Here is a 27,837-nt window from a genome sequence, read left to right on the forward strand (position 1 = left end):
ATCTAAAGCCTTCAGATATGGTCTGATCAGAGTACCAGCTCCATTTCCCCATGATTCTCTCAGTTTTGCCCTGTATGTGTCAGTTCAGCAAAACTGAAGCAGTTCAAGGCCTCATACCTCAACCCCTCTCTCCAGAACTCTCTCCTCCCACAAGTCTCCTACCAACATTTAAGCTTTATTCTAATTGTATCCACTTAGGCCGTGTGCTCATCAAGTCGATCACTGTGGCAAGGGGGCATGGGATTCCACTGAAAGGCTTGAGCCAACCAAGGCCTGCATTTGAAGCTGAGGGTCGAGGGGTTGGATCATTCCCATTCAAAATGCTTGGTTGCTTTATAATGGAAGAGTGGTGGGATATGCAGGGGAAGAAGCCAGAAATGTCTACTCTATGATTAAAAAAAAAATTACCTTGGGTAGGGACTTCTCTGGTGGTTCAGTGATTAAGAATCTGCCTTCCAATGCAGGGGATGAAGGTTCGATCCCTGGTCGGGGAACCGAAATCCCACACACCACAGTGAAACTAAGCCAGCACACCATAACTACTGGGCCCACATGCTCTAGAGCCTGTGTTCCACAAGAGAAGCCCACATACTGCAATAAAGACCCAGTGCAGCCAAATTTTTTATTTTTAAATTACTTTGGGTAATGCAACTGCACCTAATGACCAGATGTTAATCAATTTGGTTTACCACATGTCAGGTTTGTTATTAAAAGTGAAACTTAACTGCCATTTGCATCATCCCAATCCCAAACACAAGGAAGGACACCAGCTATTAAAGACACTTTATTTGTTATCTTTTATAATTAACAGTCAAGAACAAATAATAATAATAATAAAAAATAACTTGCAAGGAGACAGAACATTAGACAGAAGCAAGGATACTGTTGACATTAAAGAAAGACTGTGCTCGAGGTGACTGTCCCCATTCTTGGCTGTGTGTATGTTGGTGGCCGCTGCTGAGCCTCTGAGGGAAAGCTGATGCTTTGGTGAAGTACCTCTGGAATCTGTATCACAAGGCTCGAGGGACATTTTCAGTCCAGGTCTTCTAGTTGACATTAAGAAGGTCCTGGATTGCCAGTAACTGCTCCTCAAAAAACTAAGAGACATGTCTCTTTTTCTGTCCCCTGGGTGTGAGGCCAGGTCACAAACTCCCAGCAGGGGAATGAAATCCCTATATTTGAGGAACAGAAGTAGCATCTCTGTTTTAACTTGCCAGAGAATGAACTAGAGCCCCTTGAAGGATGGTATTTCCTCCCATTGCCTGGGACCTCCATAGCTGGTGTGTAAGAGTCTTCCAAAATTAGGCCACTTATCTGCAGTGTATCAACTTCAAGCAACATTCTTCTAGACTCTTCCAGGAGTGAATAATCCTGGGGAGCTTCCTTCTAGATAGGAAATGGTTATTGTTGCCCCACCAGGAAGAAAAACTAACCACTGTCCTGACTGGAGCAAATCAACTCTCTTGCAAATGCTCACAGTATCTATATGCATTTAATTTCATAGGTACTTAGTTAGCAAACAAGTTGTATTAATTGTAAATAGTCACAACTTCCATTCGGAGAGGCTAGATGTTGGATGGAAGAGAAGTACCAAAGGCCAGATCTTCAAGGCTGCTCCCTTCTCCATCAGTCTTTTGAACATTCAAAATAAAACCTCATATGTTAGGTTGAGGGGCTGTGGATGGATCCAAATTCTTATAAAATTCTAGACAAAATGAGAGAGGGGAGGGAAACTCTTAGAAAGGAAGTATTCCAATGGAAATGTATAAGAAAATTTAGTTTCATAAGTGATTAGCATTGTTTTAAATATTATTGAATAATATTCAAATAGCTCTTTATGCATTTTGGCTTATTTGATCTTTATCCTCTGAAGTAGGCTTCATTTAGTCCATTTCACAGATGAGTAAACTAACCCAAAGAAGTCAAATAACCTGTCAGAGATCACACAGCTCAGAACAGGAAGGGTCAGACTGTGAACCAGGTCTGTCGGATTCTAAATCCCATGCGTACTCAAGCACTAAAGGCCTTTCTTCAGAGGCAATACTTGAAGTAGGCATTCCACCAGTGTGGAGAAAGGGAGGCTTGAAGTGAGTTCAATGGAAGGTTCACCTTAGGTAGGACCAACAGGCGTCTGTGGGACATCCATTCTCGACTACTGCTGACTGGACCCTGTGTCCAACCCCACATGGCACACTTTGTGCAAATCACCCCTTCATGCATACATGAAACACTTAGAGTCCATGACTAAAGGAAAATCAACCATGAGATTTTAAAATAAAAACAACACAGATTTTCCCAGAATATTCAAAGTGCATGAAGACTCTCAAAGGATGACCTGCTCACTTGGGCCACCTGCAGAAGCTGAGCTCAAACATGGGAAGTGGGGATGTTGTGACCCCTTCCCCGGCCCTTCGCCCAACCTTCTAGGTCCTCCTTCTCCTCAGCCTCTTTATTTTTCTTCTCTCCTGGGAGGCCTCACCCCTCCTTCTTCCTCTTTCTCCCCACTCTTCCTCTTTTAAACAAGTCATTTTTTTCCTTGCCTCTTCTGTTTCCCCTTCCTCTTCTCCAGCCCCTTCTCCTTTTCCTTCTGACTTGTCACCCTCCTTGCAGGAGTTTCCTCTGACAGACTTTCTCCTTTCAGTATTTCTTTTGGTCACACTGAGCAATGCCGGCTACAGTTCTCTAATACAGATCTCACGAGGACAAGCTATTTATCTTGAAAGTCCTCCCAAGGGAAAGAAAATATTACCAGCCTCACTTGTTACTTTAGAAATTGACCAGGTTGCCTTGTGGTCTGGGTGGGGAGGAGAGGAGAGATTTGCCTTTATGTGGGCTGTCTGGAAAGGACCCATGTAAACAGAATCATGCTTACATCCAACAGTCCTTCCCAGGCCAGACCTAGGTTGGGTCCTAGGGCCTTCAGCAGTCTAGGAATTATCATCACAACCACTGGAGTTATAGCCCAAGAAATATATAATTTAGAGACCTTAAGGTCATCTGAATTAAGCTTCCCTTTTTACAGCTGAGGAAATAGATGGTGAGAGAAATTAAGTGGTATGTCTAAAGTCACATAGATGGTCAGTGTTAGGGACCAATTGGTGGCTAATTATAATAGCTTCCTGATTAAAAATAAAAAAGGTCTACGGGGCAGCCAGGGTTGCTGCTGATATAGTAGCCAGGTCCCAAGTCTGCCCTGGGGCATTTCACTCAACAAAGGCAAATAGAAAGCTCACAATACTCACTTAATAGTCTCGTCGGGGTAGAGTACCCGGCCTTGTGTAGGGGTTCTCTGGCTGGTTGTCTTTGGGCAGGTTCACCCTGATCTTAGGGAAGATGCTCCCCTCTGCTCCTAGATTGCTAAAGCCAGTCTCCTTGAGTCTCAGATTTTGCGAGTCCTTCTCAATCAAGGTCTCTTCTTCCCCATTCTTGCCTTTGCTCTTTAACCTACAATTGGTAACAGAAATTAGGATCTGACAGTGGTAGCAAGTTCCTTGAAGCAAATGTTAATATTCTTTTTTCAATATTTAAATTTTTTAAATAATTTCAAATTTACATGTAAGTTACAAAAAAAAAAAAAATTACACAAAGCTCCCATACATCTGTCACCCAGAGTCCCCAACTGTTAACTTTCCTGAACCATTTAAGAATAAGCTACAGACCTGATGTCCATTACTGGTAATACTTCAGTACTTCATGCAGTGTAGATTCCCTGACTCTCCTCATAAGCTCTATGTAACCATCAAAACCAGAACATTATCCTGATCCAACATTACCATCTATTAATAATTCTGCCTGTTATATTACATTTTGCTAGTAATGTTAGTATTCTTCAGTGTGCCTTTGAATTACTTATGGAAATGATAATAAAAGTTAAAGAAAAAGGATGATTTGTGATACAGTTTTTCATTCAAGCAAAGTCAATTCTATAGTAGCACCTCAATGAATAAGATGAGTTCAAGGCATAAAGGTCTTAAGGAGAAATAGAAGTTTCCCAGGATCTGCTGCGAGCCCTCAAGGACCTCAAATGTAAACATTCAATGCCAACTGAAAAGATTTGAGGTGAGGGAGGCACTTGCCTCTGCACCAGTTAACTCTGATCATGACCCTTCTTTCCTTCTGGCCCACAGTCACCCACAGTGCTGCCCTGTTAGAGTGGGTGGTAGGGCCAGAGGCATCCGTAAAGGCCACAGGGCAGTCCCAGGGTGACTCTCAGACACTGGGGTGTTGTACAGGAAGACCCACTCATCTGCTGACCCTGATAGCCAGCCTAGCCCACCACAGAGTTCTTCCCTGTGACAACACTCCTGTCTAAGGTGGCTGAGAAGAAGCTCCCTTCCCTCAGGAATGGACAAGACATTCTAATTCTTGGAGGGCTTCAGGAGTAATGAATCCAAGGCTGAGCTAAGAGCAAAACCAGGTTCTGTAGCAGGAAGAGGGAACTGAGAACCAAGGCTGTTTTCTGGGACAGAAGCTCTATTGCAGCCCCTGAGGACCCTGGAGACTATGGCAGTGAGCCAGTCCACCATGGAGGAGGCAGCCTTACTCTGGAGCTGAATGTCCTGGCCCCCCTCCCCCTGGGAAAGGGAAGGCCATTTTCCCAGTTCCCAGCTTGGCATCCTTGCAATCAAGTCTCTGGGGAAGAGTTAATAACAAAATGGAGTGAAAGAGGAAAAAAAAAAAAAAAGAAGAAACAAAATATTTTAGGAATGAAAATGATTTGTCCTCTCATATTACAGTACAAGAAAACCTATTTGCCAAAATATAAACTATGAGTCAAATGCTACTTTTAAAAAGTAGCTTTTCATTTTTTTTTTTTTTAATCAGAGTGACTCCTCACTTGGCATAACTAGAATGGAATAGAAGATAGCATTCCATCCCTGTTAATGGAGGGAACTTTATCTAAGTGTAGAATGAATGAATGGACCCTACTTAAGTTTTTTAAAAGGGTACTTAAGGCACCAAACTGAAAAAGCACCATGCAGAGATAATGTTTCTCCTTAAAACCCAGGAGGCTCAGCTGAGGTATCTTTGTCCTTGTGTTAGTCACTCCATCATGTTCAACTCTGTTACCCCACGGACTGTAGCCTGCCAGGCTCCTCTGTCCATAGGATTCTCCAGACAAGAATACTGGAGTGGGTTGCCATGCCCTTCCCCAGGGGATCTTCCTGCCCCAGGGATCAAACCCAGGTCTCCTGCACTGTAGGCATATTCTTCATCATCTGAGCCACCAGGGGTGTTAGGCTATTTGCAGTGAGATTCTTGGCAGGGGTGACTTGATGAAAATTATATTTGACAATATCAATGGAGTTAAATATTGCCAACAAAATAGTTTTTTGTTTTTTTTTCTGAGCAAATAAAGGTTTCATTGTCATCGTGTCGTGAAGTCCCTCAGTCATGTCCGACTCTTTGCGACTCCATGGACTCCTCAGGTGACAGTCCATGTAGGCAACAGTCCATGGAGTTTTTCAGGCAATAGTACTGGAGTGGGCTGCAATTTCCTTCTCCAGGGGATCTTCCCGACCCAGGGACGGAACCTGGGTCTCCTGCATTGCAGGCAGACGGTTTACCATCTGAGCCACAGGGAAGCCCTAAATAAAGGCTTATTGTAGGGCAAACAAGGAGAAAGTGGCTCATGCTCAAAAAAATCCCAAACTACCCAAAGCACTTTTAATGACATCAGAAAATGGTTGCTATGTCACTTTATAGGCTTCCCTGGTGGCTCAGATGGTGAAGAATCTGCCTACAATGCAGGAGACCTGGGTTCAGTCACAGGCTTGGAAAGATCCCCTGGAGAAGGGAATAGCTACCCACTCCATTATTCTTTCCTGGAGAATCCCATGGACAGAGAAGCCTGGCGGGCTACAGTCCACGGGGTCACAAGGAGTCAGACACTACTGAGCAACTAACACTGATGTCACATTATAGTATTAAGCAAAAACAAACCTCAACAAAAAATTTAAAAGCACAAAAGATACAAAATTCATTTTAAACAGTAGCCAAAAACCTAGAAGGATGTATTCAAAAATGTTGGTTGTTTCAGGGTGGTGAGTTTTGTGGGTGATTTTTTTATTTTGCTCTCTTACACATGTTCTATTTTCTTTAGTGAATCATGTGTAGCTTATAGAATCAGAAGAAAGTTCTGACGATAAAAGGTCAGTGGTATTAGAGAGGTCTCGCCTTATTTTCCTTCTCTTGCCTGGGAAAGGCTGGGTGTGTTTGGAAACCAGAGTGTAGTGCTGGTGGCTGTGATCCAAGAAAAGGACACTTTGTCCCATACCTCTTTGAGACGATGAGTGTAATCACCATGCCAAGAATGACGATGCCAGCAATGGTGCCCACGATTGTGAGGATCAGCTGAAATGCTGAAAGGGAAAAGAGAAGAGTAGGAACAGCTTCCCCCAAGCAGAGCCCCCCATCTACTGCACAGGTGACAAGAACACAATGGGGCTCTGGTCTGTGACCCCCACTTCCAGGGCCAGGATGAGTGGGTGGCTCACTTCCTTTAACCCTCTGTCCACCATCACCCCCAACAGTGTCTTTAGAACTCAGTCAGAAGAGACAAACTTGCCAGACAAAAGAAGACCATAAAGACAAAGGAGGCCATGGTGGCAGGACCTTGCTGGGCTTCATAGGGAGTGGGATCTCACTTGAGGTCCACTCACCTGAAGTCCTTACCTCTGCTGCCTTGCCTGCTGCCATAACTGATTTTGCTGATCAATTTAGGGGAACTACGTTGGAGTTAAATTTGTCACTAATAGAGGAGCCAGGTAAAGGCTGGATGTAATTGGTGAGGGAAGAGTCTGGAGGCTCATTACCACTCAGTCTCCTCTAGATCTGCTTTGTCTAGTGCTCCTGAGCACTTAAAATATCATCCTGGTGTAGCATGTCAGTGTAACGTACACAGCAGATTTCAAACATACAGTATGAAAAAACTGCAAAATATCTCTAATAATTCTTATATTGATTGCCTGCTGAAATGATACTATTTTCCATATAGTGAGTGAAATAAAGTTTTATTAAAAATCAATTTCACCTATTTCTCTTTACTTTTAAAAATTTACATAGAATTTTTAAAATCTGAAATTAAGTCTGAAGCTCATGTTGTATTTTTATTGGTCAGTGCTGCTCTAGATACCTTTGATTCTTCCTGCTCCATGACTGCCCTTTATGTCACCTCTAACTAACCAGGATGTATGGGGCCATTGATCATTAAGTCTTGAAAAAAGCCTCAAAGGTCATCTGATCCAAACTTCTCATGTTATAGGTGGAGACACTGAAAGCTCAGAAGGAAGAAATGACTTATCAAACCCAGGCTCACAAAAAATACTGTAGAAAAGAAAAGCATTTCTAATCACTAACTTTGTGGCTGGCTGGGAAACTAACAGAAATATTTCCTTCACCTTGGGTCATTGATCGTTTAGTTCATTATATAAAATTTTAAATATAATACAGTTAGTATTGTCCCAGTCTGGTGAGGGTAGGGGATGGCAGGGAACAAAGCAACTGAATTTACAACATATTCCAAACTTGGAAAAAGGAAAAAAATTGTTAAAAAACACTAGTAAAACAAAAAGATGATTTGAGTATTTAAATGTCTGGTTTCTAGTTTTGCTCCACTATGAACATAACATTTTTGGATTATACTGGTCTTTACCTTTTCTAGTAGCAGACAATGAATATTTAATCTAATGCAGGAAATGAATGCAATGTTGGGACAAACTTCTTTGGCCTGGGACAAGTCCAGGGGTTCCAGCCTGTTTCTTGGGCTGAGTTCTATTGTTTCCCATAACTGAGAGGCTCTACCTATGACCTAAGGGTGGGCATGGACTGGCCTGACCCAGAAGACAAACTCCAGGCAGATTTTTCTCTCTTTTTATGAAAAAAGTCAGAGACTTTGGGGGACTGAACAGAATTTTGAACATTGTCAATGTCTGTTTCTCAGAAGCTTAATAACAAAGCAAGACTTTTCTACTCACAGTCTTTACAATTGATTCCACTGTAGCCAAATGCACACCTAAAATACAAGAAGGAATAGGAAACTGTGGTAAAGAACCTTATGAAAGCAGGTCAGAGTTCCTACCCAAACCCCATGTCTTCCATGCATCCTTCTTTCATTGTCTCCTCCCCGTTCTGTCTCCTCTTTCTCTTTTCTTCCTTCTGCACCCTGATCTTCCAGGTAAGTACCTTTCATGGCTCTCGGGAAGACTGAGGTGGCATACAATCCTGTGTGGTTCCATTTGCTACCATCTGAGTGCTCCATCTTCAGAGCACTGGGAGGATTAATTGGTTTGGGTGAAGCTGGTTCCCAGAGGCCTAGCACTTAGTGGGACCCCTCAAGCTGTGAGACCACATGGCTTACTCTGCTACTTATTGCTGCCGTGTGAGCAGGGACTTGCCATTCATATTCTCTGAGCTTTAGTTTTATCACTTGAAAATGGGGGAATGAATACATTCCTGAAGTTGTTATTTGAGAAGCAATACCTACTGTAGTTCCCAGCACACAGATAAATGCTCAAAAATTGATGATGGTGGTGGTGATGCTCTGTACCTTGTGCCAGTGAACCAACTTCACAAACCTAAACTCATACATACATTACAAGCTCTGTCCTTTTCGCCTAGCCTTAGCGATGAAAAGATGAAAAAGGGGTGATTTCTCTTACTTTTGACAAATCCCTTTTTTATCTTCCTTGTAGCCTGGCAGGCATATGCAGTCAGCTCTCGTGCTGTTCATCACTAGGCATTGCTTCTTGTTCTGTTCATTGCAGGTTTCAGAACATGTTGGACCCAAAGCTTCAAAAGAGAGTGATTTCTGGGTAATTTTCAGAAACAGCCTCTTCAACCCCAATGTGACACATCGAAGAATATAATTTTTTACATTGCTTTTTCTGGGTGAAACTAGGTGCTCAGTGACTGTGAAGTGGTACGTGAACCTCCTCACCAGCTCTTACCCAAGGCCCCCTCCAGGCCCATAGGACAAAAGCCAAAATTCACATCCCTCAGACCCTGAAATGTACATGGAAGCTTGAGCAGGAAAGTATGTCCTTTGTGAGAATGCAGAAGGAAAGGGGAAGGAGGTGAACCATTTGAAGCAGATGGAACACTTACCAACACACATAAGCATCTGTGGGTTTGGTCTCACCAGCCCCTCTTGGCACTCACATTGTAAACCACTGTCACAGTCATTTTGGTCATTTGGTTTTTTACAACCATAGTAATCACACCGATCTTGCTCTGAGAGGCACAAATAATTAAAAGACATACTTAGCAAGACAATATGGATAAGGTAACTTGTGAAAACACCCTGTTCCATTGTGGTCATCACTGCCTTTTAACACATTTTGGGATTCAACCAATGAAAATCCAAGATTCTGAAATTCAGCTCCCCAGTGGGTCTCTTCTGTAAATATTTCCTTATATTATTCAATTAAAATCAATTCAATCCCATGCAGTAGAACTGTGCTCAAATTCTCTTTTGCATCTAGCTCTTTGCTGGGTTCCACAAAGGACACAGTAGCTGCATAAGTTTTGGACCCCATCTTCAGAGAGTTACATGTTTGTACCCATAGAAAGTTGCAACCAGCAACTTGTAGCACAGACTTTAAGTACAGTGGGAATTCAGGGGCTCAGATAGCTAAAGATAACATGGAGAAGGTGGAAATTGGGCTACGTCTTGAAAGAGAGGAAAGGTTTTAATAGTCCGAGGCAAAGTCTAAGTGAAGTAAACAAGGGATGAAAAGAAGGAAACGATTGTTGTCTGGGAGTGATGGGACTGTACTTGGGCAGGAGAGAGGCAGTGAGGTGAGGTGGAAGAAAATAGAATTCTTGGCTCTGCAGTTGATTGTCTGGAGGCTTTTTGTTCAATCATTTGATTTTTTTGGGTTCAATGTCCCTTCCACCTGTGAAATGGGGCTAATGCAAGTGTCTACTATAGGAGACTCAACAAATAATCGTTCCTTTGTTCATTCATTGGTATAGCAGAGTTAGAAGGCTAGGTTAAGGCCACTCACTTTTATCCTACAAGTCTGAGAAATCCATTGTAGATTCTGAGCAGAAGCATGGCCTTAAGAAAACCATCTTTTAAGAATGTTAGTCTAGAAACAGATTGGAAGGCATTAGGTACAAAAAGATGAATCTGAGAATGGATTAGGGGGAGAGAATAGGAGCAGGTAGAAGACATGTGGTTACTCTCTTCCAAACATCCCAAGCCTGTAACTAAACTTCCTTTATCACCTTCTGTTTGAAAATGCCTCTAAATAAAAACCCAGAGAAAGAGATTTTACAACTGTTAACACAGAAGACAGACTCTGTCTTTGCAGCTGAAATGAGAGAGCAGCAAAAGATGTTTTTCTCTAAAAGTTTTGAGCTCTCCCTTCCACGTGCTGGGCAGTTCGTGCTCCTGTGGCCATCTTTAGCTGGCATCATTTGATAATCTGTTCATGTATCTGACAGCACATGCCTGGTCTCAAAGTGGAGAGATACCAAGAGGAGTTGTCAAAAAGAGCAGTTCTTAAAGCTGAGGCTGATGGTTTCAAGTCTGCCAGGCTCAGAGCTAAGACAGTTTAAGTAGAGCCAAATGAGAGAACTGCAAAGGGAACCCTAACTTTATTTTGAAGAACACACTGGATATTTTCATTTGATGACCATTATGAGTGGTCAATCCCCAAGCTGATCAGGACTCTCAACTTCCTCACACTTGCTAGAAATCTCATCTAGCCAAAAGCAAGGTGTACAGTAAGGTTTCGTCTTGCCCTGCTGACAATTTCATCTTCCAGGTGGGTATAGCTATTCTGACTACATGAATTGCTACTCTGGACCAAATTTTGACCCCCAAGGAGAAATTTATTGGCAGGTAGAAGTGACTGGTTCCTTGGAAGACAAGGACCAAGTGATAGCCAGAAGCAGGAGTATGTCTTTGAGAGAGTAAATATTGAAATGTTCAGAAATGCTAAGGTATAGTTCCATGGTATGAGACTCTGGAAGATGAAAACAGTTCAGGAAAGTAAGAAGCTTTGAAAATGTAATCCTATGCATGAGACAAGTGCTTGGACCTGGTGCACTGGGAAGACCCAGAGGAATGGGGTGGAGAGGGAGGTGAGAATGGGGATCAGGATGGGGAATACATGTAACTCCATGGCTGATTCATGTCAATGTATGACAAAACCCACTGAAATGGTGTGAAGTAATTAGCCTCCAACTAATAAAAATAAATGAAAAAAAGAAAAAAAGAAAATGTAATCCTAACTGTGCAGCTGCAAATGACCCCCAATGAGCTATTAAAAAAAAAAAAAGTGTGAGAAGCCCAGGTAATTTAAGAAACTGGCATGGTTTGCACAGGAAGTTCTCAGAGGAGAGACATAAACAAAATATAAAAAGAAAGTCCTGAAACCAAAGGTGGAATATTAAAAGTATGACAGTCCAGAGTCCCAAATGAGTTCAGGCTTGTTACAAGCAAAACCCAAAACAACAACAACAAAAATCCAATTACAAAGAGCAAAGGGTTAAAAATAAAAAATGAGCAAATAAAAAGTGTGTGTGTTTTCCATGTCACAGGGGCTCATATAAAGGCCAGGCCTGGTTGGTGAGTTTATAAAACAGAAAAAGTGAACTGTTATAGCTCTCCGGTGGGCATGTGCATCTGCCTAAAGGGGAAATTGTGTAGGTAAACTTTCTATAAGCATTTGGAAAGCTGTAACTTGGTATAGAGCTCTCTTGTTTCCTCCTTTCTTCATCTTTCCCAGTCCAGAGGCTATTTATCCAAGGCTACCTTCGAAGAAGAGGAAGAAATTAGTCAGTTTGATGACTTAGGGGATGGTTATAAATGAGCAGAAGTCAAGTGACTGGGGAAAGGGAGGGAGGAAGAAAGGACAGTTTCAGAGAAAACTCAGAGATGTCTGTGGATTCAATTATCCAGTTCTTCTGGCCCCCTTCACAAGTAAAGTTAAAAATTTACTTCTATTTATTTATAATAGATAATGTAGATAGGTCTTCAGGTAAATGTTGAATAAAATTATTTAATACTTACGGTTATATCCTGAAAAGTTACTTGGTTGTGCATTAATCGCTTTTGTAATGGCATCTGATACGGTTGTCTCATTTTCCTTTGTAGTTTCTGTAAAAATGTTTACTACTGCTACGTCAACACCCTGGTCACCAGCACGCATTTCAGATCTTGCTGAAGCGGATGTGCTAAAAATGAAATGAATCCATCACTTGATGAATTGAACTAAAGCATCATCAAATTGGTCTTCAGACCTCCCTGACTCTCAAATCTCCCAGAGTTAGTCCCAACCCATTGTTTTATATCCACAGTTGAGGCTCAAAGAGGGAGGCCTGGGGTTGATAAGATGGCCATTTATAGACTTAGAGATCTCTATTCAATATGCATTCAGAGGAAATCTAGGACTACAGTAAGGTCCTATTGGAAGACACTTAGAAAAATTGTGGACAATCATTTCTAGGTGCCTGGATTGAACCAGAAGTAGAATCAGTAACATGTGAAATAGTAAGCTGCCATTTTGTGTAGAAAATCAAGAGCAGATCTCCTGATGAGCTGTAAAATCTCAGATTTGTGCCTTGAGAGAGACAAAGGGGTATGTGTTCCTTTCTGCACACAGAGAGACCAGTAATCAAGCATATTGAGTCTGGATCATTCCCAGAAAGGGCCCAGAAAACCAGCAGGCAGCTTCAAAGTGTGTGTGTGTGACTAGGCTTGGGCACACCTGACCCAGAGGAGAACTGATCCCAAGAAAGGAGGGGCCGTGGGAAGCATCAGATGTGCATATGTGCTAAGTTGCTTCAGTTGTGTCCAACTCTTTGTGACCCTATGTACCGTAGCCCACCAGGCTCCTCTGTCCATGGGATTCTCCAGGCAAGAATTTTGGAGTGGGTTGCCATTCCCTTCTCCAGGGGAATCTTTCCAACCAAGTGATGGAAACAGCATCTCTTTAGGTCTCCTGCATTGGCAGGCAGGTTCTTTACCACTAACGCCACCTGAGAAGCCTGGGAAGCATCAGAATGTAGTACCAAATCACATCACCTTGCTGCAAGACATCATAAGGGTCTTTCCCTCTCTAACTAGCACTACAGTTTCGGGTCCTGAGATCGGCTGTGCCAAGTTCTAATTCTTTCATTTATCAAAAAAAAAACCAAAAAAAAAAAAAAAAAAACCAAGTGATACAACCACTGAGAGAGAAAAAAAAACAAGGACTTTAAAAGACTTCTTCCCACTCTGACTTGTGGCCATGTGTTTTTAAGACTCAGGATATATTTTTGCAGTCCTATGTTTTCCTATACTCCATTCAGACTTTTGAATAAATACAGAAATTTGAAAACACAGCCAACCCTACTTAGATAATGTTTGCAGCTATATGGGTTCTGTGGAATAATCCAGAAAATCCAAAACATGAACCAAATTCTGTTTTTAGGAATGATTACCTCAAAAAAAGGAGTCCAAAAAGCAAAGTGGGCTTTACAATCTTTAAGTTTCATGACTTGTTCATGGTAGGACTCAGAGGTAACAGAGGAAGGTACCAGGCAGTGAGAAAGGGGTACCTGGTACAAACTCTTCTTTATCAGTTGAAAGATGACCAGAGATCTATGGTATAATTTTGCAGTGGGCTAGGAACGAAATGCCATCCATAATTCATTCATCATCTGAAGAACCTACTAGCATACAGTTCAGGAGGCAAGGCATTACTCATGGAACAGTTCAAGGAAAGGATGGAGAGGCCATGTACTCAAGTGACAAAAAGTTGTCGTATACAGAAGCAGGGGAGAAGGCAATGGCAATCCACTCTGGTACTCTTGCCTGGAAAATTCCATGGACGGAGGAGACTGGTAGGCTGCAGTTCATGGGGTCGCTAAGAGTCAGATTCGACTGAATGACTTCACTTTCACTTCTCACTTTCCTGCATTGGAGAAGGAAATGGCAACCCACTCCAGTGTTCTTGCCTGGAGAAGCCCAGAGACGGGGGAGCCTGGAGGGCTGCTGTCTATGGGGTCGCACAGAGTCGGACACGACTGAAGCGACTTAGCAGCAGCAGCAGCAGCAGCAGCATACAGAACCAGAGCACTAGCCTCCAAGTTTAAGAACCCAGAGATCTAGACCCAGGGGAGCCGCCATCTTCTGTGGCCCAAAACCAGTCCTAACTTCCCTCAGCCCGAGTGTCCTCTTGTACAAAGAGAAATTGGAGTGTAGGAGGAATTCTGGGGATCCTTCCAATTCCAACATTCAGACAGTAAATAAAGAGCTTGGGGATTCCGAGGAGAGAGCACTGGTCTGGAGCCTAAGAAATGCCCTCTGAAGTGAGACTGAGGTCCATCTGCCCACCACTGCCCTCAAGCTGGGGGAGTTGCTCCTCTCAGGACACTGAGTTCACAGGTAAGGTGTTGTCACCAAACTCCCCTGGCTCCCTTTCAGTAACTCCCTAAAAATGGAAGGAGTGCCCACAGTTTCAGGGAACCACTCCCCACCAAATGACTCCATGGGACCAGCTCTACCATCACACTTGCAGGGTCCTCTATTCTGGAAGGCAAACAGATGGGAACTAATACATGTTGAAACTGGCTATATGCCAGGTACTTTGCACAGGGAAGCTTTCCAACAGTATCTCATTTGCTCCCCACAGGGTTCTGGGAAAGTTGATCAGAGTAAACCAGATATACAGATTAAGTAATAAAAGTTCAGAGAGGTTAAAACACCCACCCAGTCACACAGCAATAAGGTGACAAGGCCGGGATTCAAGGTGAGGTTTACCTACGTACTGCTGTCATACCTCAGTTCCTGCTTTTATCCAGTCATCCTGATGCATGAAATTCCCTACTGACCCCTAAACCAAGCCTAACAGCCTTCAATGATGTATAGCCTTCAGTAGTTGTCTGCTGTGTCTCCAGCCTCTAGCCACTGTGTTGGGGCCCAGCCTCTCTGCCTGCTGCCTGTACTGTGCCTCCCGTTAGACTGCCTCCTGGCTACCAGTCACACGTGCCCCTTGCTCATCGCCCAGATCAAAATTCACTACTTTTAGGGGGTCTTCTCTTAATTCATCTTTTTCCACAAAGGATTTGACAAAGTTTATGAATATAGATGTGATAATAAAACCACAGAAATATAAATACATTAGAGCTGCTTTTTCTGCATGATTCTGTTTACCTTAGAGAGTTCTTTCCTCAGCCTGCAGCACTTGTGTATCAATATGATTCAGAGAAGGCCAAGACGGAATCACTAACTTCTTGAGAATCCTCTACCTCTTTGGGTTTCCAACTAGCACACAGCCCTGGTCACTACATGCTGATAACACTCACTGCATGCCTGTTCTTACTATAGAAAGAGCTCACAACAGGCCCTTCAGTGACCAGTCATGTGACTGGGGTCATCCTGTCTGCCTCATTTCCCCCTGTGAAGGAAGAGATGGCCATGAACCATTCATTCTCCTCTGGGCCCCCTGGGATGCACATTCCAGGGAATGGCCAGGTGTGGTTTGTAGCCAAGGGATCAAACCGAACAGATTCAGGTGATGTCCTGGACCATGTGAGCAAGTTGCTAAGTAGCCAGTCACAGGGACCATCTTGCTATCCCAGGCTACACTCTGCCCACCCAGGCCAGGGTCAATGTGCATCTGAGTCAGGGCCCTTTGTGGTACTCAGACTGACCACCTCTTCTTGACTTGTGACTGGCCACCCTAGGACTTCAGTGCCATATGGGGAATGCAAAAGGAGACTAAAAGTTAGGGAACGTAGCCTGCTTCCAAAGTACTCTGTGGGTCCACAGCAAACTTACCTTACTTTAACAATTACAGTCTGTCCGTAATCAGAAATTTTAAATGTATCTTTAAACTGTGGAAAAGAAGAACAGATTTAATAACAACTACAGCAAGGGGGAAAAGTAATAGTATGCCTAGATTTTTAATATAAACCCATTTTTAAACTCATTTATGTAACACAGCAAATTTATTCTTTACATGTGCTCTAACACCTTTCAGCAATTTCTGCTCTAAAATAGGATGATTCTGGTATAAGTCAGAGCTACCCAGGAAAAAGATGGAAACCCGAAGCACTCAGTCAAATCAATACTCTTAAATATAGGGTGACTGACTTGTTTTCTCTTTTCAAATCATAAGAAGTTTTGCATCTTTGTTAGACTTAACTATATGCATACTTCATAGACTCATCAATTTACCCAAGGAAGACTAAAATGCTTACCTTCCCAAGGCATTATGCCAGAGACATAGATTACCAAGATAGGCAGCCTCAGCCCATGATCAAGTTACACCGTGTGACCTCAGATTACACCATGAAGCTGACAGAGGTAAGTGCCAGAGACAATACAATCTACCCTGGAAGTTCAAAGAAATGTTCTTCCAGTCTCAGAGCACAAAACAGGGCTTCATAAAGGAAACAGGCCATAAAGCATTTCAGTAGGTGGCGTGGGTCCAGGGAGTAGACAGAGGAAGGAATAGCTCACACCAATGCTTGGGAGCAGTGTGGCTCAGAAGACAGCTGAAGCATCAAGTTTCTCCATTTGTCAGCATTTGCAAAATTCGACTTCTTTGAACCTCACTTTCTCACTGGGAAATTTGAGACAGCAGTAATTCCCACTGAATAGGGCTCTAATGTGTAGAAAATGAGATAGAATACATGATACATAGCTCTGTGAACTGGAAGGGGCTCCAGCACTGGTAGATCTTATTAGGCCTGAGTTGTGTTCTAAGAGCAGACAACTCTAGATACTTGTAAACAAGTGGCCAGTGATGAAGCTGGGACCTCTGGCAGGGGTGAGGTGGAGGTAGGGTGGAGGTCCCAGCTAGAAAGTAAGTTATTTGATGCCAAGAATGGGTTCATTTTCTCTTTCTTATGATACCATCCACACCTGCCCATCCCCAACTTCCATCCCATAGCACTCAGCATAGGGCCATCTCCATGAAACAATCAACAAACACAAGCTGACTGATGATTGAAGAATTAAATGTGAAATCATAACCTTTGGCATGCCTTCCTCTCTTTGGACCCCAGTCTTGATATTTATTACATGAATGTTGAACTGGGTTGGTGCAACTTTTTATAATTCAAGAATTTTATTATTTTTTGCCACACTTTAAAAGATCATGGAAACTAGTGTAATTTTAAGAGATAGTAAAACATTTCTCTTATTCTAGTCAAATTCAAATAAATTTGATACTCTAGTTAAGGCTGAGCAGCTTTGTATCCAGAATATGTCTGTATTCCTTTTAGTTCTTTTAAATATCAGGAAGAGCTGGTATTTCTGTAAACCATCAGAGCACTGGAGTCTACTTAGGATCAAGTTCATTGGATGACCTCCAAGGTTCTATCCAGCTCCACTGTTGACCATTGGCCATTTAAAGTTCTTAATCTCCAAAAAAAGATTGCAAAATTAGCATCTGCATAGGAAAAAGATTTTCCTTTTCTTTTTTCCTTCTTCCAGGTCATCCTTCATGGATTTGAGGATATACACTTACTGCTCTGAAGGGCCAAAAGGCTGGGCATGGGGGCAGGAATTATGCAAACAGGCCTGCCAGGCCCCACTGCACAACATAGCCAGCAGGGGAGGAGAAGCAGCCCTGAGGGTCAGGCAGGTCTGGGTTCAAATTCCTCCTCCTCACTCACCAGCTGGGTGACCTTCGGTCAGTTTACTTAGCCTTCCTGATCCTTGACTACTTACCCCATCTGCTAAACAGTATCATAGTACCAACTTCCCCATGTGGCTACTTTGAGAATGAGAAATATACGTAAAATGCCAGGTACAGCACAACAGGGAAACTTCAAATCCCCATGCAGCCTGTCCACTTGGATCTAGCTGGGGACAAAATAGACCCTGAGAGGCTTCTCAGGGCCTGAGCTGGCACTGCCCCGGCTACACGGTCTGTTAAGAGGACATTAAAGAAAGTAAACTGTCTTTCTTTTCCTATCTCCAGGAGCTGCAAAGGAGTTTTGGCGTATCCCTTTCAGATTAAAAGTTTCTCAGATTTTATAAAGTGCTTGATCCCCTCCCTGGCACCTCTGGGACCATCAACATCTGACTGACTGAACAAGTCACTAAACTAGTCTCTGAAGACTAGGGGCCTAGATCTGTAGCAGGAAAAGGCTTCTGGACACTCATATACCCAAATCATGTTGGGAAATGCAGTGGCCACAGTAGCCAGTGCTCAGTAAAGCCACATGGGACAACTGAAGGATTCCCTGGAAATGGAAACATTGGTGTTGCCTATCCTCAATGTGCCAAATATCATCTGAGCAGGAGATTGGAATGTAGATCCAGGGTAAGAAGCTCAGTCATGGCCAGTAGGCCCCTCATGCACAAGAGGTAAGGCAACCCTTTGCCTTGCTCAGGCAAGGCCAGAATACAGCAGACACAGCTTTGATCGCTGCAGTGCCAGGAGCCGGCTGTTTGGTCACGAGCACTTGCTCTCCCTGTACTATCTGTAAGATCATCTGGATAATATTTTTTCACGTTTTACCAATTCTAATAACAAAACTCTTTTACAATGATGTAATTTCAAATGGAAACACACAGTCATAGAACAAAACGTTATTTTTTTTAAAATTTGTATAAAATGCTTTATTGGTTTCTTTAAAAACACAAAAACCATAAAGCATGGTACCTTCTACTTTAGAGCCTCTAATCTAATCAAGTTTCATTTAAAAACTGAGAAGACAAGATTAAGAGCTAAAGTGTCATGCCAAAAGCACACACAACCAATAAAACACAAAACTCTGACAAACTTCACATTCATTCTCATGCCATACTCCAAGGATTTTTGGCAGCTTTTGATTTTTGACTTAAAAGATGTGTTTTTCTCCTCTTTACCTAATTTTTAATTTGTCGCTAGATGCTGTTATTCTGTACTTTGTGGTCCATTTTCATGGCCACCATGCTTCCTGAGCCCCCTTTAAGACATTAGTTTTTAAAAGTCTTTCTCCACCTAGAGTTCTGAGATATATTTCCAACCTAATATTTTTCCCTTCAAAACTAAATTTTGAGAAACACTGGCTGGACACCCTCTCTGAGACCTTCCAGGCCTTCCTGACATATGTGGCTCCAGAATAGAGATCTCCATCTCCTCATGTCAACACACTCACAGTAATCAACATGAAATGAAGCTGTTGTTCATTTTGACCTTTTTGACAACAGGATAAAGAAGTAACGTTTATTAATTCAGATGCAGTTCCTCTTCCGGACATTAAAGAAGCCAGATTAGTCTAGAAATGTATGCAAATTTGACTATAAATAGAAAACAATAAAATTTTTCAATTTTTTTCTCTTCAATTCTATGGAAATCATTTCTTTTAAAACAGCATTAATCAGCCTCTGTAAGAAAGAGTATGGCATGGCTAGAAGTGGCTTCTGAAGGCCCTCAGCCGTGCCAGCTATTACCTCTGGCTGCAGGATCACAGGGAGGCCCCCAGGTACTAGAGGAAGAACCCAGGCAACCAGGAAGCAGTGGCGCTGGGAATTTGGAACAGCTACTGTTTACAGACCAATAAGGGTGCATTTCACTGTTTGAAACACTGGGATAGCTGTACCAGCCAGTACCACCCAAATGCTAGTCTATACAAGTCAGTGTTAGAATAAAGAATATTTATAGAGGAAGGATGTTTGGAAAATACTTACAAATGTAGTAACTAGAATGTATAATTCCTGATACACCACAGAAGCTTTATTTTCCAATGCAGTTGTGTATGATATTTTGACCTTAATTGTACCAGGGAATATCTTTCCTGAAATTCAAGCAGAATCTTTCTGTGATATTCAATGTAAAGAAGGTTCATTTTGCTTAAAGCATAGGTTATTTTTAAATTTTAAACATATGACAATACTACAGTAATTCTAGAAATATGAAAAACATTACCCCAAACCCAACCTATCACAATTATTCTCATTTTGGTATATTTCTCCCAGCTCTTTTGTGTGTGTGTGTATATGTCTAGTTTATATCATTATAATTCCAAGTTTATATCATAAGTCTTCTTTACTTACTCTTAATAGTAAACATTTTTTCAAATCATTACTCAATCTTCATAATTATCATCTTAAATGCTATATAATATTCTATGAAACACATCTTTCCTTCATTGATGCAGTCACTCTTTGTTTTCAATGCTTTTGATTATTCAAAAGGAAAAAAAGTTTGCACAAACATCTCAATGCACAACACTTTTCTCTATTTGGGGTCATTTACTTAAAGTGGATCCCCGAAATGAGATTACTCATGCTAATAACAGAACAGCCTTTGAAACAAGGCCTTGGGGATATCTCTAATCCCTGTGCCAACACAATGCATTCATTTCCAGTGCAGTTGGCAAGAAGGGATATTTCTTTTTCATAAAACAGAAAAAAACATATAGCCCAGGAAACAGCCTTGGACTTTTATAGCACCCAACTGATCTAACCAAAAAAGTGTAGTGTCAATTTGCTCTTAAAGTCCATTTGCAGAGCTGAGAAGTTCTTAAGTCTCCAAAAATAAGATTTGGTGTTATGGTACAAGCAAATCCTATAACAAAAAAACTGAGCCAATGTCAGAGACCAGGTTCCTGGCTTGTCTGACTCTGTCGTTTTAGGAAATCACCTCATTTTGCATCAGTGTCCACATGTAACAGCACTGCTTTGTATTTATGCAGTCTTTGTAGTTTTACACACCTACACCTATCATTTTACACACCTACCTTTCTACACCTATCATTTTCATTTTGACCCCATGACACTGATCCTTCAGCCAGATAAAGTGAAGGGACCCATTCCCTCCCATACCTCTAGAACTAGTTCACATATCTGAATTGGTCCATTTCTTCTCCCACTAGGTTCCACTGAGATAAAGACAGAAACTTCTTTTCTGCTTGACTGGCCTTTGTTGCCTCCAAATTTTCCTCTCTGTTTAATATTCCAGAAGCTCTTCTTGTCATTATTTTAAGTTTTCTATTCCCTTTAGTCCTGAGATGCATATCTCCTTTGTTATCCTTTGTAACTCACCTTTATTGCATGTGGAAGCATTATAGTAATAGCCCTCTGAACACAGGCAAAAATAATCATTATGCAGATTAACACACAAAGAACCACCCTGACAGGAATCCTCTTTGCAAGGTGTGCTGGAACCTGAGATACAGTAGAAAGAGATTAAAAATCCACAAGTGACAATAAATAACACCTGGAAATATACTTTTAAATCTTCATGTCTCCCTCCTGGGCACTTTCTACTACTTAGCTGTGCTACCCCATGGTATACCCTTAGAACAGCTAGAAACAGACACATATTTTCTTATGTCTCTAGGAAGATTGTTGCTAAAATTCTAGAGCCAAGCACTTGTCAACAGTAAAGGTCAGAGGTTGGTGAGTAACAGTCTGCTCAGAAAGAGATTCCAGTGTTCTAATTCCAAGGAGTAAGGAAATACTTTGGATCTGGACTAGCCATTTCCCTCTGTCAAATGAAATGATTCTGATTTTTTATTTCAGAATAGACTGAGTGACTGACAACCTTCAGAGTTGTCTTAAAATTCTTATGGTTCCATAGGTGGAAATAGTTGTTTAAAAAAAAAAACTACATATAAGGTACAATATATATAACATGGTCTCTTTTTTATTGAAGTATAGTTGATTTACAATATTAGTTTCAAGTGTACAGTATAGCGATTCAGTATTTTTGCAGATTATACTACATTAGAAGTTATTATAAGACAATGGTTATAATTGCCTGTGCTATATAATATATCCTTGTTGCTTATCTCTTTTATACATAGTAGTTTGTACCTGCTAATCCCATATTCCTGATTTGTCCCTCTCCTCTTTGGTTTTTACCAAAGTTTGTTTTCTCTATCTGTGAGTCTAGAGAGGAGGGAGATTTAGTTTTTACTACATATAATTTTGCCCCATTTAAGCTCTTTTTTCCATAACTATGGGCCTAATTCACCTTTATTAAAAAATATAATAGTGCTAGTGAGGAATTCTCATATTGGTGGGAATATAAAGTATAGCCGTTTCAGAAGACAGGTTGGCAGTTTCTTACAAAACTAAACTTAATCATATGACCCAGCAAGTGCAAGCCTTAGTATTTACCCAATATAAATGCTAAGTATTCACTTAGTATTTACCAACCTTTTTCCACTCAAAACCCTGCAAATGAATACTTAGAGCAGTTTTATTCATAATTGCAAAAACTTGGAAGCAATCAAGATGCCCTTCAGTAGGTAAATGAATAAACAAACTGGTACAGCCAGACAAGGGAATATTATTCATGTTCAGGCCTTGAAAATCAACATGGAGGAATCTTACATGCATATTGCTAAATGAAAGCAGACTATCTGAAAAGGCTACATACTGTGTGACTCCAACAACATGACATTCCGAAAAAGGCAAAACTATGGCAACAAAAGATCAGCAGTTGCCAAGGGTTAGCAGGGAGGGAGGGGTGAATAGGCAGAGTACAACAGATTGCTAGGAAGGTGAAAATAGTCTTTATGATGGATACATATCATTCTACATTTGTCCAAACCTATAGAATATACAACACCAACAGTAAACCCTCATGTAAACTGGACTTCGGGTGATTATGTGTAGATTCATCAGTTGTCACAAATATACCCTCTGATGAGGAAAGTTGATAATGAGGGAGGCTGTGCAGGTATGGGGGCAGGGAAATATGGGAAATCTCTCTACATTTCTCTCAAATTTGCTGTGAATTTAAAACTTCTCTAAGAAATAAATTCTATCTAAAAAGAATATTTTTAAGAGTAAAAGAAAAAAAAAAAGGCTACCTGGACACGGGAGGCATAGTGCAGTATCTCACAAACAACAATAAGGGTCAACTCTCTAACAGGGTGTTAACCAATATTCTAAGTAAAGTAAATGGCTTTTTAAAAAAGCCTTAACCACATTGCAAGGATGATTTGGAAAATCCTAGGGAAGAAATCAAGTGCAGAGCCATTTTAGATATACCGGTCAGATAACTCCTGGTGTGGCTTTCCCCTTGGCAATAAAGGACAGACACGGTAGCATTTCTGTGTGCCAGGAATAAAGTCACGGGATGCTATAGTGGGAAAAGGATTTTGTGGCTATTTAGTTCAATCATCTCTTATTACAGGTGAGTATGTTGAAGCCAAAAGAGAATTGGTTTGGCCCATGCCTCACAGTTAGTGTAGGGCCAGAACACAAGAAGGCTGCCTTACTCTGAGAGAGGGTCTAGGGGAGCAGAAATGGCATAGGAAAGCTCCCTTTCCTGACTACAGGGGAACTGATTGTGTAGCTGTGTCCCTCCTTACCTAGCTTTCACAGTGGCCCCTCCAAAAATGAAAGAAGATTGGGAAGCAGGTTTCAGTGCAGCCTCTGGCTCCATTTCTTTAATCATTTATTTCTTAGATTTACCAAAGATTACTGAGGAAACCAAAAGAAGAATGTATAGGAAGATATTAACTTGCTCTTTGACCCTGGGCAAGTGGCTGCCCTCACTGAGCCTCAGTCTCCCTAACTGAGAATAATAGGGTTTACCTAGATCCTTTAAACATAGGTTTAAGGACTCTTTTAGACCAGGGGTTGGAAAACTATGACTCATAAGCCAATTCTTGCCAGTCCTCCTCTGTTTTTGTAAACTAAGTTTTATCAGCACACAATCAGCACATTCATGTGTATGTTGTCCATGGCTGCTTTGATGTTAATATGGCTGAGTGGGGTAGTTGTGTAACAGATCTTATTACGGTCCACAAAACCTAAAATATTTATTAGTTTGCCTTCACTGATAGGTTACTGACCTCTATTCGGTACCAAACTTTGGGAAATGAAGCAAGTGTTTCCTGTTTCAATAACTTAGGCCGGAGGTCAACCTTCATCTCTTAGACAGTATCCCTAAACACCTGTCCTTTGGACCATGGCCCTGGTAATGTCACATGTTTTCAATAACATTTGATGAAGAATCAGGGTAGAACTGACTCCTTTCTTCAGTAGATCAAAGATCTAGTAGTGGGACTAGAGATCTCATCAGTGCTTATTAGCACCTGACCTCAGAGAAGCAGAACCTATATCCAAAAATCTCCTAAGAAAAGGGAAGCTACAATAGTAGCTTTCACAAAGTCTAAGTTTATAAAAATATTCCACATCTGGCAAATAGCTTGAGGAAAGAATAGAATGGAACTGCAGGTAATCTTAGCGTCTCTGCCATCACTAATAGCCTGTGTGATCCAGACTTTTTAATTCCAGGGTTTTATATCCAAGGACACCTTGGGTTTCTTTATACACACTTCCCTTCTCTGGTAGAACACACATACCTACCATCCTTCACAATGCTGTGACTCCTTAATGAGGAGCTTTGAGGGACTTGCTCTTACCTGTAGTATGTATGGTAGAAGTAGATGTATTCAAGATGGTAGCAGGAATTGTACTACTTGTGGGAGAAATAGCTGTACTCGTAGCAATGTTAGGAGTTGTACTCTCTGTGGTAGCAGTAGATGTATTTATGACAGTAGAGGTTATAGTATCTGTGGTAGAAGTAGTTGTATTTGTGGCAGTAGGGCTTGTAGTATTTGTGGTAGTAGATGTACCTGTGGCAGTAGGGTTTGTAGTGTTTGTGGTAGTAGATGTACCTATGGCAGTAGAGTTTGTAGTATTTGTGGTAGTAGATGTACCTGTGGCAGTAGGGTTTGTAGTGTTTGTGGTAGTAGATGTACCTGTGGCAGTAGAGTTTGTAGTATTTGTGGTAGTAGATGTACCTGTGGCAGTAGGGCTTGTAGTATTTGTGGTAGTAGATGAACCTGTGACAGTAGGGCTTGTAGTATTTGCGGTAGTAGATGAACCTGTGACAGTAGGGCTTGTAGTATTTGTGGTAGTTGTACTTGTGGTGGTAGGAGTTATAGTAGATGTGTTAGAAGTGGGTGTACTTGTGATGGTAGTAGTTGTAAAATCTGTGATTGAAGAGGCACTTGAGGTTTCATTGCCTTGGCTCATGACTGGAAGAATAAAGATATCAAGTTTCAGAAAACAAAACACTGAACATATAATGGCAGTTGCTATTATTTAATACTAATTAGTACCTAATCCAGTTTTTCCTGAAAAATAAATGCAGTGGACTATATTAAAAATAAAAATACATGACTACTTCTAATTTTTTAATTAGACATAAATGAAATTAAAAATTGAACAGACAAAACTGGAAAAATTACTGGGGAGTTCTCTGGTGGGTGGCCTAGTGGTTAGGATTCTGGGCTTTCACTGCTGTGGCCTGGGTTTCATTCCTCATCATGGAACTGAGATCCTACAAGCTGTGCATCATGGCAAAAAAAAAGTTACTGAAAAGTACGATGATGGCAGTTGGCCTGTTAGCTCAGCTGGTTAGAAAAATATGAAGTTAATATCATTTATTGTATTAATTGCTATTAATTATAATTTATTACTATACTGTGAAATATAATTATATGTTAATATCAACATATATTATTATGAAATGTAATATTATTTATGTCTATAGTTGCAGAATGATCAGAGTTTAATATTCCTCAGCGAGGACAATTGAAAATGCCACCAGGGGACGCTGTTTACCACCTGTAAGTGGCTTCCTTTTTGTCTTTACAGTTCATGGCAATCACCCCAGTTTTCCATTATAGGACATATTAGTTGAGGGATGGTAGAGAAGGGGGTATGCTTAAACAATGATGAAAAATACCCCCATTAAGGTATTTTAATGTATCAAACTTCTTTCAAGATGTTTTCTAGTGATGTGTACCCAATTCTTAATTCTAGACACAGGAACTTTTTAAGATGAATAGACATGATCTTTGCCCTAACGGCTATGGTAATCATCAAAGTCACCTTTTTACCACTCTTAGGAATCCCTGGACACATGAAGTAGTAAACTCTTAGTGATCCCATAATCACTTTTCTAGAACCCTTAATTGTCTCCAAGAGCTCTGAGAATGATGGCCAGTTTAAAAGAAATAATTAAAAGAAAAGTTTTAGTGAGGAAGCTATTCCTAAACCTTCGGATATAGAAAACTGCTGAAGATGCTATCAGATTTCCCCCTTGGGTCTGGACACCCCTGGGTGGTAGAATCTGGCTCTTCACCTTGAACAGGGCCTGGTTTAACCAGTCGTAGGTGAGTGTTCTCCCAGGAACAAGAGAATAGTTGACCAGCTGGCCATTTTGACTGCTGCTACCCTGCTCCTGCTGCTATTCTCACTTATCAAGGCTTATCTTGTGCCCAACAGTGCCTGTGGAACAGATATAAGCATCAACATTTGACAGAAGTGCCACCAGTACTCAGAGGATTAAGGGATTTGCCCAGAGGTAAACACTGATTCCCATGTATAAGGGGCAGAAAACTCTTGATGCCACATTCAGGGATTAAACCAGGTCCATGCTCTGCAATAGGACCCAAATGACATTTGGGGGTTAAAGAGAAGGAGATTCTAGGGCACTAAGCCCTTGGAACTACTAAATTGCTCTGTCTGGCCTCAGGACTTTCAAGGGCAAATCTCTGGCTCTCTGAACCCCAAATCCAGGTCCAGAAATTTCTTTTCACTACTGTTCTATCTGCCTTCATCACAGACTGAAATGCCTTGTGCCTTTGAGCCCCTAGGAAACTTCATCCACAACACAGTCCACCTAATGGGGCTGTGGGAATTAGCTTAAGCTTGTTGATTCTATCTCAGAGACGACAAACATGATTAAAGGAATGAAAAAATTTTTAAGTGTTCCTTACCTAAGGATGGACAAAGGAGGGCAAGAAGAGCGAAGTGAGCGAAGGCTTTCATTTTGGATGTTCTTGCTAGGTAATCCAGGAAGGAAATGATTTGCCTCCAGCTATCTTTCTTTTAAACTCTCTCTCGGGTCCAAAGTCCAGTCATCAACTGACGTCAAATCCAACAGAGGCAATTACTAGTTAGGGTTTGGTCGTATAACATAGGTCTCTCTCAAGCTTTTGAGATCAAAGAGGTGAACCAGAACTTACGGATTATTTTTTCTGTCTCATAGTCCAAAATAACTCAGGACAGTCCATCCAAACGTCCTTGGGAGATCATGGGGTGGAGGGGGGAATGTTTATGTCTTTATATCCCAACCATCCCCAAGTTATCACATTTTAGGAGGTCACCATTCCTCTAAACATCCAGTAATAGAGTCTGGGCCCCTTATGCTGCGTTGGAGTGCAGGAAATCCAGTTTCCTCTAGCTGTAGTTCTGAGAATCCCTGAGGTGTCCTCATGTGTTTCCCCAGACTGTTTGTTGCTGATCTTTTATCACCTTTTGCTGTGGATCACTACTGTGGGTATCTTAGATGACCACTTCCAACAACTGTATATTCATGTCTCCAAGTTTCCCTGGCTCTCCACATATCACTGTAACTGGACATGGCCCCCCACTAATGTTCTCAAAAGCAGTTAATATAATGTTGTAGCATTTAACTTTACTGAGAGCTTGTGGGTGACAGGTCAAGGAGGGAAAGAAAGAGAATAACTCAAAAAAGATTACTTGATATCGTGACTCCTGCTTCTTCACAAGCCACGTCCCCCCTTGAAGTTCCCCTACTCACGTCTTGTTCCTTAGCCCCTGACCTCTCATGTTTAAGGAACCAGTTTATCTCTTGGATGAGTCTTTTTTTTTTTTTTTTTAACTTTGCTGACTCTTTAAAAAAATATATATATATGTGTATATATATATATATATATATATATATATTTGGCTGTGCCGGGTCTTAGTTGTGACACATGGGATGTGGCTTGTGGGATCTTTAGTTGTGGGTTTCAAACTCAGTTGTGGCATGTGGGATCTAGTTCCCTGACCAGGGATCAAACCTGGCCCCCTGCATTAGAAGCACAGGGTCTTAGCCACTGGACCACGAGGGAAGTCCTGGA

The 27,837-nt window shown here is 41.4% G+C and overlaps 1 protein-coding gene across 1 annotated transcript; it reads right to left on the reverse strand.

The window, feature by feature from the left end:
* Positions 1 to 1,595: 1,595 nt before the first annotated feature.
* Positions 1,596 to 24,937, reverse strand: MUC13 (mucin 13, cell surface associated). Its single transcript, XM_065942112.1, has 11 exons — positions 24,661 to 24,937; positions 20,981 to 21,103; positions 19,625 to 19,731; positions 15,776 to 15,831; positions 12,023 to 12,186; positions 9,106 to 9,231; positions 8,661 to 8,790; positions 7,977 to 8,014; positions 6,278 to 6,362; positions 3,243 to 3,444; positions 1,596 to 1,705 (listed from the first exon to the last, which is right to left on the reverse strand). The coding sequence occupies exons 1-10, from the start codon at positions 24,935 to 24,937 to the stop codon at positions 3,243 to 3,245; spliced, it is 1,308 nt and encodes a 435-aa protein (XP_065798184.1). The 3' UTR covers positions 1,596 to 1,705.
* Between the last annotated feature and the right edge of the window lie 2,900 nt (positions 24,938 to 27,837).

This window comes from Muntiacus reevesi, chromosome 8 (assembly GCF_963930625.1).
Source record: "Muntiacus reevesi chromosome 8, mMunRee1.1, whole genome shotgun sequence".
In the NCBI taxonomy this organism is placed as follows: Eukaryota; Metazoa; Chordata; class Mammalia; order Artiodactyla; family Cervidae; genus Muntiacus; species Muntiacus reevesi.